The 14,086-nt window shown below is 48.2% G+C and overlaps 2 protein-coding genes across 5 annotated transcripts; one reads left to right on the top strand and one right to left on the bottom strand.

Annotated features, from left to right (window-relative positions):
- Positions 1-33: 33 nt before the first annotated feature.
- On the top strand, positions 34-13,763 carry LOC142933370 (uncharacterized). 4 transcript variants are annotated; one of them, XM_076077462.1, is made up of 4 exons: positions 34-3,414; positions 3,633-8,779; positions 8,866-10,841; positions 10,952-13,763. In XM_076077462.1, exon 3 carries the CDS (start codon positions 8,902-8,904, stop codon positions 10,189-10,191), a length of 1,290 nt encoding a protein of 429 aa, XP_075933577.1. In that variant the 5' UTR covers positions 34-3,414; positions 3,633-8,779; positions 8,866-8,901; the 3' UTR covers positions 10,192-10,841; positions 10,952-13,763. The 4 variants fall into 4 exon arrangements, with proteins under 4 accessions (XP_075933577.1, XP_075933576.1, XP_075933575.1 ...); XM_076077461.1 differs by having other exon boundaries at positions 3,633-8,769; XM_076077463.1 differs by lacking the exon at positions 34-3,414 and having other exon boundaries at positions 8,558-8,588; positions 8,697-8,769.
- bfsp2 (beaded filament structural protein 2, phakinin) lies at positions 39-8,193 on the bottom strand. Its single transcript, XM_076077465.1, is given in 7 exon segments — positions 39-1,183; positions 1,283-1,408; positions 1,494-1,655; positions 3,662-3,818; positions 4,593-4,675; positions 7,694-8,136; positions 8,139-8,193. Coding segments are annotated over 7 exon segments (1,272 nt in total). The 3' UTR covers positions 39-937.
- Positions 13,764-14,086: the final 323 nt, after the last annotated feature.

The raw sequence follows: 14,086 nt of genomic DNA on the forward strand, positions 1-14,086 counted from the left end.
TGTTTGAAAACTTTTATTTTCATTCAGAAACATCAACAACAAAAGAAGCAGATTATTGATCACAGATGATGTCACATGACACTGTGATGTCATCAGGTCAAACACCTGGATTTATTCACGTTCAGGTGACCACCTGACATCTCCCAGGTGTGTGTCTCACAGGTAACTCCAGCAGCTGAAGGAGACCAATGGAAAGGTGCCAGGTTCTAATGGTGCGTTCATGTCATGTTGGAGTTATCGGACGTTTCTAATTTAACGTGGCTCAGTTCACACCAGAAGCCTCTACACTCTTTCAGGTCAGGTCCTCAGGTGTTTTGGGAACTGGTTTACCTGAGGACTTCTTCTGATATCACACCACATTCACACTTCTGCTGCAGGTTCTCAGCATCACTCACACCTGCACACGACACCAGGTAGAAAATCCTCCACTTCAGTCTGCTCCTCAGATCGTCCACTGGGATTACTGTCCAGGAGGTCCAGGAGATCATGGAGCGACTGTGGCTAAGTGGATAGCAGGGCCGTCTTTCAATCAGAGGGTCGGCGGTTCAATCCCCAGAGCTCCGGCTCTGCTAGTCGCATGTCGATGTGTCCTTGAGCAAGACACTTAACCCCAAAATTGCTCCCGTAGTTGTGTCTACGGTGTAGAAATGTGATAGAATCTGAATTGTAAGTCGCTTTGGATAAAAGCGTCTGCTAAATGACTGTAATGTAATGTAATGTCCAGGACCTCCAGGAGATCCTGGAGGTCATGGAGTAGCAGAAGCACTGGTTGCTCAGGATCTGAATGTATACCTGAACACCTGGACAGGTAATTGTAATCATTAATGTTCACAGTAATTAAAGGATGGGTTTATGGGTCTTGGACATTCTTGGCCTCAGTTGACCTCAGACGGTTTGGTCACATGACCCTGGTCTGATGGTGGCTGGAAGTGGATGGTCACAGGTTCTCTGTTGGCTGGAAGCGGCTCTCTTCCCCGTCCAGGATGCCGTGGTATGCTCCGATCTCCTGCTCCAGACGCTGCTTGTTGCTCAGCAGCGTGTCGTAGTCGCGCCGCTGCTGCTCGATCTCGCCGTGCACGTCGTGAAGCTCCGTCTCCAGCTTGGCCACCACCGAGCCCAGGTTCTGCAGCTCCATGTCGTGCCAGTGCCGGGCGTCGCCCAGCGAGTTCTCCAGACCGCGTCTCTGTAAGACGACAACAGACACAACGTGAGGCGATTCTGAGGTCCGTTATCGATCGAAGTTATCGATCGAGGTTATCGATCGAGCTCGTTCGTGTCTCACCAGCGCTCTGATGGACTCTGTCTCGGCCTGCAGACTCTGGATCTTACAGCCAGTGTCGTTACACTTGGCCTTCAGCGCCTCCACCTGCTCCTCCTCCGGACTTAGTCTGCTGCTCACACACTGCGCCTGCAGCAACACACACGGTGTTAACACACACCTTAAAGGACCAGTCCCACGTGAGAGGACACCTGTGCAGGTGAGATGTCCTTACCTTACACTCCAGGTAGCTGTCTGTCTCGGCTCGGTTCCTCTCCGTCACCTTCTCCCAGTGGCTCCTGATGTAGGCCAGGATCTGGTCCAGACTGGTTTCTATGGGAGCGTCGGGTTCGTCCACCTCAAGTCCTGCCATCTGACTGTAGAGGACTCGCACGTCCTGTAAGGACAGACGGACAGGTCACATGAGAGACGGACGGGAAGTAGACAGGTCACATGAGAGACAGACAGGAAGTAGACGGGTCACATGAGGGCATCAGAGAGGCCAAGCGCAGATACATATGGCGCATCGAGGGACACTTCGAGAACAATGACCCCCGGAGCATGTGGAGAGGTATTAAAACCCTGACTGACTACAAGAGCAGCACCACACAGATCAGTCAGGACAGTGAACTCCCCGACACCCTAAACCGCTTCTTTGCCCGCTTTGATAGACAGCACAGCGGAGCAAGAGCTGAGAAGACCCAGCCCAAGGAGGAGCAGACACTCTTCCTCCAGCACCACCAGGTGAGGTCCGCTCTGAGGAGGATCGACATCACCAAGGCAGCGGGACCGGACAAAGTGTCGGGCCGCACACTGAAGACCTGTGCCGACCAGCTAGCAGAGGTGTTCACTAACATCTTCAACCTCTCCCTGCAATAAGCTGCAGTCCCCACCTGCCTCAAAGCCACCACCATTGTCCCTGTCCCGAAAAAGACCGCAGTCACCTGCCTCAACGACTACCGCCCAGTCGCCCTGACCCCAGTCATCACGAAGTGCTTCGAGAGGATGATACTATCACACATCAAGGACGTCCTCCCAGCAGACCTGGACAGCCACCAGTTTGCGTACCAAGCAAACGGGTCTACGGAGGACGCGGTCTCCATCACTCTTCATACGGCCCTGTCTCACCTGGAGCACCCTAACACATACGTCAGGATGCTCTTCATTGACTTCAGCTCTGCCTTCAACACCATCATCCCCCAGAAACTGGTGCATAAACTCAAAAACCTTGGACTTTCTACATCACTCTGTTCATGGATTCTGGACTTTCTCTCAAACAGACCACAGAATGTCAGGATAGGGAACCTGACAACAACCACCATCCTGAACACTGGTGCACCGCAGGGCTGTGTGCTCAGCCCGGCCGTGTGCTCAGTCCGGCCCTCTTCACCCAGGACTGCTCCCTCACCTATTCCTCCAACACAACAGTGAAGTTTGCTGACGACACCAGTGGGAGTGGTGGGAGTCATCTCCAACAATGCCGAAACGCACTACAGACAGGAGGTCCAACATCTGGCTGAGTGGTGCTCGGACAACAACCTGGTCCTGAACACCACCAAGACCAAAGAAGTCATAGTGGACCTCAGGAGATCCAGGAAGACCACACCCTCTCCACTCTACATAAGTGGGGAGGAGGTGGAGAGGGTGGACCGCATCAAATTCCTGGGGCTCCACATTACTGAAGACCTCACTTGGTCCCTGAACACATCACACCTGGTGAAGAAAGCCAAGCAGAGCAGAGACTCTTCTTCCTGAGGAAGCTAAAACAAGTTGCCTGCCCCCTGAACTTCTGGGAAAGTTCTACAGAAGTGTGATTGAAAGCATCCTGTGTCAGTGCTTTACTGTGTGGTATGCCAGCGGCACAGCAGAGAACCGGAGGGACCTGGCCCGGGTGGTTAGAACAGCACAGAGGATTGTAGGAGTCACCCTGCCTGACCTGGACACTGTGTACGCTGGCCGCCTCCAGAAGAAGGCCAGAAACATCTGTACAGACATCACACACCTGGGTCACTCTTTGTTTGTTCCACTGCCATCAGGAAGAAGATACAGGACCATCAGAACCTGGACTAGCAGGCTGAGGAACAGCTTTTTCCCCAGAGCGGTTTCCTACATCACCACCCACCACCCCACCCAGCTCACACCGGACAGTGCTTAAAGTGAAACACTTTAACAAAGCACCTTTTTTACTTTGAAGCCATTGATGCCTGTGTTTTATCTTGTATATATTTATTTAATGTCTTGTTTTAAATCAGACATGTCTTGTCTTAATGTTTTTATACACTTTTTAACTGTTGCTGCTGTACTGACTGAGTCGCCAACTTAATTTCGTTGTATGTTTTTACATTGACTATAATGACTCTGTCTCTCCGTTCAGTGGTTAACTGAGGTAAAAGCCCGATGAACCTGCTCGTGGTTGGTCTCCAGGTGCCGTAGCTGAGCTCTCATGTTCTCCATCAGCTCCTCCAGCTCGGCCTTTGTCAGGTCGGCGTCGTCGATCACTTTGTACAGAGAGCTGATCTCGTCCTCCACCGCCTTCCTGAACGGCTGCTCGTTCTCAAACCTGCATGACGAGGTACACGTTACTCCTCCTACTTAAGTCTAATTAAACCTGGCCTAACTCGGGTCTACTTAAACCTGGCCTAACTCGGGTCTACTTAAACCTGGCCTAATTAAGCCTGGCCTAACTCGGGTCTACTTAAGCATTACATTTACATTACAGTCATTTAGCAGACGCTTTTATCCAAAGCGACTTACAATTCAGAGTCTATCACATTTCTACACCGTAGGCACAGCTACGGGAGCAATTTTGGGGTTAAGTGTCTTGCTCAAGGACACATCGACATGCGACTAGCGGAGCCGGGGTTTGAACCGCCGACCCTCTGATTGAAAGACGGCCCTGCTATCCACTTAGCCACAGCCGCCTTAAGCCTGGCCTAACTCGGGTCTACTTAAGCCTGGCCTAACTCGGGTCTACTTAAGCCTGGCCTAACTCGGGTCTACTTAAGCCTGGCCTAACTCGGGTCTACTTAAGCCTGGCCTAACTCGGGTCTACTTAAGCCTGGCCTAACTCGGGTCTACTTAAGCCTGGCCTAACTCGGGTCTACTTAAGCCTGGCCTAACTCGGGTCTACTTAAGCCTGGCCTAACTCGGGTCTACTTAAGCCTGGCCTAACTCGGGTCTACTTAAGCCTGGCCTAACTCCGATCTACTTAAGCCTGGCCTAACTCGGGTCTACTTAAACCTGCAAAAAAGTCAACAGGATTGAGTGTGTGTGTGTGTGTGTCTGTGTGCGTTTGTGTTTAGGTTTGTGTGATTGTGTGTGAGAGACTTCTGACCTGTCCTTGAAGTCCTCAGCGTTGGCCTGAACGTTCTCCGTCTGCAGCATCAGCCGAGCGTTGTCCAGGATCGCTTCACTGACCTGCAGGAAACGCAGGAAACCAGAGAGCTGAGAGCCGCTGGAGCCAGCAGGGGGCAGCACGCACACACACACACACACACACACACACACACACACACACACACACACACACACACACACACACACACACACACACACACACACACAGTGAAACCACGGTAACACACACACACACACAGTGAAACCACGGTAACACACACACACACAGTGAAACCACGGTAACACACACACAGTGAAACCATGGTAACACACACACAGTGAAACCATGGTAACATCACTGTGAGACTGAAGGAAACCTGAAGACAGACGATTCTTTTGTCCTCATGGACGTTCATAGATAATGATGTCATGTTTCATGTCTCACTGAGTTCTGAACCTTTAGAGGGACTCTTAACCTCCTTCATGATCTGTGTCTCTGCTGACAAACTACGACTAACTTCCTGTTGTTAGGACACCTATCCTCACCTGTCCGTTTACGTCCTCCCCACCTGTCCTATACGATAGGGCTGTGCATTGGCAAGCATGTTATGACTCGCATGAACTCTATTTAATTTCACTTACTGTTTTATTTTGTCATTCACATACACATGCTTCATCAGTTACTTTACTTCCTGCCTTTGTTTAGTTTTCCGTCTGTTTTGTTCCTCACCTGTGTTCCATTAGCTCATCAGACCTCTTCTGTATTTAAACCCTCAACTGTTCACCTACCAGTTATCAGGTTGTCTGTCATTTCCTTATGCCGTGTTCACACCAAATGTTAATCGCGTCATTCGCGCCGCCGGTCTCGCCGGGACTATTTGTGTTCATTCACGTGAATCGTGCTGGATGCGCCAGAGAGGGGGCGTGGCTTATCGCCCTGGAAATAGTTCAACCGCCCGCCATCAACTATGGAAAAAATAACCTCTATTTCTGCTTAGTACTTGTTGTGGAGGTTCCAGATATCACGGGAAACTAAACGCCGTCATGTCTGGTTCATAACAGTCCGGAGGAGCTCCGTGGATTTTATCGAGCTGTATTCACTGTCTAGTGAGCCACACGTCGGCTGTTTACTACAGCTGTATGAACACAAAATAAAATGATTTGGTTGTGATTTAACTGCAATAAAGGGACAAAAAGGGACTCCGAAATAACTACGTAATGATGCCGATTTGTAAAAAGTCTGAGTTCATGTTTAGTTAGTTTCCGCAAGGTTTACACACACACACATGTATACACATAGCTTGGTCCGGTCTCTATTGATATGAGGTATCATAGAGCTCTGGGTGAACACAGACGGCTACAGTATTTATTTCCTGATTCAACAACGGCAGGACGTCAGTGATGACAGGAGAAACATCTCAACGCTGCTAGGCTATCGCGGCGCAGCGCCACGCCATTTTTTCGCCGAAGTTGAAAAATTTCAACTCACGCGTTTTGGCGCAATGAGACTGGAGTGATGCAAATTTGCAACGCACCATTGCAAATTTGCGTCACTCCAGTCTCATCGCGTCTGTGCATAGACTTTGTATGTAATCTACTCGCGCAAATACATCCATCACGAGTCTACACGATACATCCATCACGGGTCTACACGATGCATCCATCACGGGGTCTACACGATACATCCATCACGAGTCTACACCGATACATCCATCACGAGTCTACACCGATACATCCATCACGAGTCTACACCGATACATCCATCACGAGTCTACACGATACATCCATCACGAGTCTACACCGATACATCCATCACGAGTCTACACCGATACATCCATCACGAGTCTACACGATACATCCATCACGAGTCTACACGATACATCCATCACGAGTCTACAGATGCATCCATCACGAGTCTACACCGATACATTGTCACGAGTCTACACGATACATCCATCACGAGTCTACACCGATACATCCATCACGAGTCTACAGATACATCCATCACGAGTCTACACCGATGCAGCCATCACGAGTCTACACCGATACATCCATCACGAGTCTACTTGATACATTCATCACGAGTCTACACCGATACATCATCACGAGTCTACACGATACATCCATCACGAGTCTACGATACATCATCACGAGTCTACACGAGTCTACACCGATACATCCATCACGAGTCTACACCGATACATCCATCACGAGTCTACACGATACATCCATCACGAGTCTTCAGATACATCATCACGAGTCTACACCGATACATCCATCACGAGTCTTCAGATACATCATCACGAGTCTACACCGATACATCATCACGAATCTACACGATACATCATCACGAATCTACACGATACATTCATCACGAGTCTACTTGATACATTCATCACAAGTCTACACCGATACATCCATCACGAGTCTTCAGATACATCCATCACGAGTCTACAGATACATCCATCACGAGTCTACAGCGATACATCCAACATGAGTCAATATCCATCATCATACATCATTCAATTTAAAGGACATTTTAAATCCGTTTAAAGCAGGATTCATTTTTTTACATATTGATAGTAGTCGCTGACGTAGCAATAAATTATCGTTAAAGAAGTTATCGCCATCGTGAGCTATATCGATATCTTTGCACAGCCCTATACTATGTCCTCCCCCTCCCATTCTCACCTGTCTGTAGACGTCCTACCCCACCTGTCCTCACCTGTCTGTAGACGTCCTCCCCCTCCCGTCCTCACCTGTCTGTAGACCTCCTACCCAACCTGTCCTCACCTGTCTGTAGACGTCCTACCCCACCCGTCCTCACCTGTCTGTAGACGTCCTGCCCCACCCGTCCTCACCTGTCTGTAGACGTCCTCCCCCTCCCGCCCTCACCTGTCTGTAGACGTCCTACCCCTCCCGTCCTCACCTGTCTGTAGACCTCCTACCCCACCCGTCCTCACCTGTCTGTAGATGTCCTCCCCCTCCCGTCCTCACCTGTCTGTAGACGTCCTCCCCCTCCCGTCCTCACCTGTCTGTAGATGTCCTCCCCATCCCGTCCTCACCTGCCTGTAGACCTCCTACCCCACCTGTCCTCACCTGTCTGTAGACATCCTCCCACTCCCTCCTAAGTGGCCCCCAGGCTCCAGCGCTGGATGCTTTGCGGTCCAGAGAGAGTCGTATCTGTTCCTCCAGCTGTTGGTTCAGTGTCTCCAGAGCTCTGACTTTGTCTCTGTACTCCATCAGGCAGCCGTTCAGTCCGGCAGCTGCAGCGCCGTGACCCGCTGCCCGGGGCAGCACCGGCGCGGCGCTGCTCCTCATCCCCTGAAGGAATACGCTGCTGATGCCCAGAGCACGTCGGGACACCCGCGTCCCCAGGCAGGAGGCCCCTCCCACGGGGGGGGCAGAGCCCACGGAGACACCTCGGGGGGCCGAACCGATCCGCCCGCTGGAGGACGTGGACGGTCGCTCGAAGGACGGCTGTCCCAGGAAGGATGAGCGGCGTCGGGGCAGAGGCATGATGGTCAGCAGCTCAAAGGGTCAAACCACTCACAGCCGCTCGCTCCGGGATTTATGGGAGGACGGAGTTCTGGAAACATGGCCGCCTTTGTTCAGGAGGCGTTTGTGTTGCTGCTCCAACAATTCTCTGTTCTCTGATTTCAGCTGCATCAGCAGAGGGGGGGGTCAGGAAGAGTCCCGAAACAGAGAGAGGTCACACACACACACATGTACACACATACACACATGCATACACACATACACGCATACACACACGTATACACATACACACACACTTATATCTAATCTAAAACAACAATTAATATCTATTGTTGTTAGTTTCATAGTTTGTGAACATGTGTCTAATGTCAATAAAGTTTATTGAATTAAATAGAAAATTTAAAGAGATTTCTGATGTTGCCATAACAACAAACTATTTTAATCAACCACATGTGATTGAGCAGATATCATCAGACAGGAAGCGGTGAACGCAGCAGGTGAGACAGATTTAATCTGAAGAGTCAATGTTTCACAAACGCAACTTCTTCTGGAACATTCTGTCTGTCTGTCTGTCTCTCTCTCTCTCTCTCTCTGTCTCTGAGTGGAAGGAGCACGGAGCTGAAGGAGCGTGGTTGTGAGAGCGATACTAGCGATTTTTCGACATTTGTCTTCACTGGGTAATGTTGGGTATGGTAGTGTGTAGTGTGTAGGGTTCACGGGGTTTGTGTGCACATTTAGGGGGTTTTAGGGTCTTTGTTTGTGGGTGTTTGTAGGTGATCAGCGCGAGCTGTCGGCTGCTAAACGCCACCATGAGCCTGACGGATTTGACCAGGAAGCACGGGGTGAAGATCCCGCCGCTGTTCGGGTGTTCAGTGGAAGGAATCAGCCTGGCAGTAGGTGAGCTTGTCGGCCACAGCTGCGTGAAGTCCGCAGCGCGGATGAACAACGCTGCGGACATATTTTTAGATAGCTTAGAAGCTGCGGAAGTGGTGTTGGAGAACGGGGTCGAGGTGGGTGAACACTTCCTGCCCGTTCACCCTCTCAGCTCACCGGCAGTAAAAGTTACTGTGTCCAACGTTCCTCCGTTTATTAGAAACGACGACATAATCGGAGAGCTGTCCAAACACGGGAAGGTGGTGTCTCCGGTTAAGAGAATGTCCTCTGGTTTTAAATCCCCGCTGTTAAAGCACGTGGTGTCTCACAGGAGACATGTCCTCATGATCCCCAACAACAGGAGCAGGGAGGTAAACCTTGTGTTCAAAATCACTGTAGAGGACTTTGATTATGTAATTTTTGCAAAGACTGATGACTTTAAATGTTACAGCTGTGGGAAAGACGGACATCTGAGTAGAGCTTGTCCTGGGGAAAATGGTTCTCATGAAGACCAGAACCAGAGCGGTACTGAGGAGGGCAGAGGGGACAAGCAGGACGGGCAAGAGGGAACAAGTGGAGCACAGGGGGTGAGGGTGGAGGAGACAAGTGTGGCCCAAGAGGTGAGGGTGGAGGAGACAAGTGTGGCCCAAGAGGTCAGGGAGGAGGGGACAAGTGTGGCCCAAGAGGTGAGGGTGGAGGAGACGGGTGGGTCCCAGGAGGTGAGGGAAGAGGAGACAAGTGGATTACAGGAGGTGAGGGAGAGAACTGGAGGACAGGTGGAGTCAGGTAGTGAGGTAGACATGGAGGAAGATGAGGAGCAACTCAAAGCCCCTCAGCTGAAGAGGAAAAAGGGAGGAAATAGTGGAAACTCACAGGCCAAAAAAGTGGCAACGACAAGAAGTATAGGAGCAGCTGAGTGTGAGTCCAGTCTGGAGAAGGACTCTGCTGCTGACAGTGAGCTCTCTGAATACAGGGCTGGCAGTTGTAAGAGCTCTGAAGGCTACAGTGTGGAGGAGATACAGGATTATCTGCTGAGGAGTAAGAATGTAAGAGGCGCTAAAGTGGAGGACTACCTCTCTGACAAAGAGAAGCTCTTAAACTCTGTCAGAGCACACATGAGGAGTAAAGACAGAGGAGGTCTCACAGAACAAGAAGGCTTCAGACTGAAGAAAATAGTTCAGATATTAAAGAAAGAGCTGAACAATGATGGAGCTAATGGAGAATAAGAGACCGGAGCCCACGTGCTCACACTGGCTGCTTCAAGAACCGCTGGTGAACGGAACCAAGATGGACATCCAGGATGGCACGACTCCAGGTCTGAGCAGCATGCTGTGCTCCTCTGGGACCACCACCCTGAGGACACTGGTGGAGGTAGATGTTCCTGGACTGAGAGACGCACCTGCAGTGGCTTCTCTACTCGGGCTGAAGTCCATCCGGCAGAGCAGGAGGATCCTGAGCAGGTTGGCGGAGAGACTGACGGAGGACGAGGTCGAGATGCTGAAGGAGTACAACAGAGGAGAGGAAGCTTCTGATTCTACAGATCTATTTCCAGATCTAGGATTTATTGCAGAGCTGAATGGGGTCTCAGGACCGTCATTCAGTGAAACACAGTCTAAAGAGCCTGAACAAAAACATGAACAACATGGACTAATATTCAATGCTCCTTGAAAATATGATGAAGAGAATCTGTTTTGATTGTTTTTTTTGTTTTTTTTGTTGATTTGTGTCGAATTTATTGCCTTGGCAATGTTTTTTTCATGTTTTAAGAAAATAAAGATTTCTAAAAAAAATCTCTCTGTCTCTGAGGATGTGGTCCATTATACTTCTGCGACCAAACACCACGATAGGATGCTGGTTTCAGAAGATCCTTGACCAGGTAGGTTTCTTTATCTTACACGGACATAACGCATACCAATAATATCTGAGAGTTGTTTATGCTGTCCTAATTTGTAATCATTTAAACCCTGCTTTTCCCTCATTTTACAGATCTTCTCCAGAGAGAGCCGGCCACAATGACCATGGATAGAGTCAATGCACAACAATGTCTTTTTAGAAGATGAGAAAAATATAATATTGTGGCTTTTTTGATTGACATCACTTCACACCTGAATCAACTGAATTTAAAGCTGCAGGACAATTCAGTGAAACTCATTTTTCTACAATGAATTACTTTATTTTAAGATGCACATGTTTCAAAAGCTTTCTGTTACGTCAGTTATTCTTTAATCCAGACATTATTTTACTTGAAATGAAAAGAACATTTATTTATGTATTTCTATGTATTATTTATAATCCATCCAGTTAAATTTGAAAAGTGAGAATAATAATTGTTAAAATATAATTGATTTGACAGTTGTTAACTACACAGAGACGTTACTACTAGCATACCTGCAAACTTGTCACTTTTCGGTGAAATTCACCGTTTTGAATCAAAAATATATCATCCACGTGAATCGTGTAGATCCGTAGAGTTTTATTTTTTGGGGGGGTGGCGGGTCAACTGGCCAGCCAGCGTTTCTCAGATTGGAGAGAGACGAGGAGAAATGGTGACAATAGAACATCTTTGACGTGTGGAGTCTTGGCCAATCAGCGTTCAGATGTCTACAGCGTCTTCATTTCCCTCTGTTAAAGTTTGAGTTCCGTTATGTTCCGTTACTGTTCAGACTTGCTGGGTTAAGTTAACGTCCACTGCATGCGGAACTTTATCGACTGTTAACGTTCGTCATTATTGCGATTTAGAAGGAAAAAATGTAACGTGATGAAACATGCAGCCCGCCCCCCCCCCACGCCGGCGCATCTGGTTGCAGGTTGTTTGTTTTAACTCAAAGTAGAATGAGGATGATTTCGTGGTCAGAATAACTTTCATGACCACGAAACATGAGGCCCAGATACTGATGAGATGATGAGGTCAAAGAGCTTCAGGTAAAGGTGGAGGTGGGTCTGGATAAAGGTGGTGGGTCTGGATAAAGGTGGAGGTGGGCCTGGATAAAGGTGGAGGTGGGTCTGGATAAAGGTGGAGGTGGGCCTGGATAAAGGTGGAGCTAGGTCTGGATAAAGGTGGAGGTGGGCCTGGATAAAGGTGGAGCTGGGTCCGGATAAAGGTGGAGGTGGGCCTGGATAAAGGTGGAGTTGGGTCTGGATAAAGGTGGAGGTGGGCCTGGATAAAGGTGGAGTTGGGTCTGGATAAAGGTGGAGGTGGGTCTGGATAAAGGTGGAGGTGGGCCTGGATAAAGGTGGAGCTAGGTCTGGATAAAGGTGGAGGTGGGCCTGGATAAAGGTGGAGGTGGGCCTGGATAAAGGTGGAGGTGGGGGTTGAGTGGTTTTGGGACTGAGGTGTTCTTTGGTGGTGGCATTTTGTGTTGGATTTGGGGAGACCGCTCGTGGCATTGGTTGTGCTGAGCTACTTCGGTTGCCCTTGGTTGGGTTGTTTATTGGGAGCGGCTGGGGGTTTGTAGACTTTGCGGTTGGACCTGATTTGTGGTGGGTGTTGAAGCATTTTGAGTGCAACTGTATATTAATGCATTTTAATAAATGCAGTTGCACTATGTAGTTGCAGTATGTGTATGTTTTATTTTTATTTATTTTTAACAAATTTAACGAATCCAACTGTCTCACTGAGCTTTGTTGTTGTTATTGCCTTATTTTTACCGCTTCGTCAGTCGAAGCACTTTGTGAACTCTGTTTTTAAAGCTGCTATATAAATAAATGTATTATTATTAATATCTCATCTCTTCTCTTCTCTTCTCATCATCTGCATGTAAAATGGGGTAAAAGTGTCTCTTTCCCATTTGGGGTTAACAATTGTGTCTGAGAAGTTGTTTTTAACTTGTATATTGATGATCTGTCCAAGCAATTGAAAACCTGTAAACATTATGTATGCAGATGATCTAGTGATTCTTAGTCCATGTAGCGCTGGTAGCGTTTCCTTACTCTATGTATGAACACAGGAGTCAGGTGAAGAAGTACAGGCGGGTGGAGAACTGAATGCGTGGGGAGGAGCAGGTGGAAGAGGCTGAGATGGTGGAGGAGGAAGCAGGGGAGCCAAAATCTGCAACTAAGAGAAACAAAACACAAGCAGTGAGGCTAAGACAAGTAAGGTTGGGGAGGACAAAGAGACAGGCGGGGGGGCAGAGACAATCTGATGACAGTGAGGACTGTGTCAGACAGCAGCGATGTTCAAGGTTTTAATCTAACCAGCAGCAAGAAGGAAAAAATGTACACTGCAGAAGTCATAAAAACATTCTTGCAAAAAGTAAGAGAAGTGTAAAGATTGAAGAGTTTTTCCAGATCTGGTTTTGTTTCATAGCTCAGCAGACTCCACATGAGAGGGAGGAGTCTGGCTCACTGAGCAGGAGGGTTTACACTGAAGAAACTTCTGCTGAAAGTCAAAAGAACAATTAACAATGGTGATGGCAAAAGCTCCAATGTGTGTTTTAATTAATTTATTGGTTTTTACTTTTGTTTTAATTTTAATTTTTATTTGTCAGGGAATCCTCCCCAAGGGGCTGTTGGTGGTCCCCGTATGAACCCCCTGAACTAACGGACACAGACTGACAAAGAACACTGAACTCTGAACATTTGGAGTCTGAAAGACATTCTAGTTTCAGTCAGAGACAATGATCTGGTTCTCAACTTATTTCTGTTTTCTTTAGTGTTATATATATATATACATATATAATATACATATTATTTTTTTGTTGTTGTTGCATGAATTAGTTTTCTTGTAGTTTTTGATAAACTGTAAATGGAATTTAATAAGAAATAAAGATACCTTTAAACCTCTCTGTCTCTCTGTCTGCCTGTCTCTGTCTGTATCTGTCTGTCTGTGTCTCTCTGTCTCTCTGTCTGCCTGTCTCTGTCTGTCTGTCTGTCTGTCTCTCTCTGTCTGTCTGTCTCTCTGTGGTGTATTGTTGTCTCACCAGTTTCACTTCTCTTTCTTTCACATTTTGTTTTTCACTCATGACCTGAACATGAAATCAAACCACAGACAGAAAAACTGATTTCAGGTTTTGGTTTCTGCTGACATGAAAACATGAATCATGTTTGGACCTACTGAACCCGAGAGAGTCCAGAGTCAAGACCAGTTAGTCCAAGGTCAAGACCAACAAGTCCAGAGTCAAG

Source organism: Anarhichas minor, unplaced genomic scaffold (genome assembly GCF_050575085.1).
Source record: "Anarhichas minor isolate MPS153535 unplaced genomic scaffold, ASM5057508v1 ptg000059l, whole genome shotgun sequence".
In the NCBI taxonomy this organism is placed as follows: Eukaryota; Metazoa; Chordata; class Actinopteri; order Perciformes; family Anarhichadidae; genus Anarhichas; species Anarhichas minor.

Bases quoted from the DNA above. Each gene is read 5' to 3' on its own strand.
- LOC142933370 (XM_076077460.1), top strand. From the start codon at position 8,902: ATGAGCCTGACGGATTTGACCAGGAAGCACGGGGTGAAGATCCCGCCG.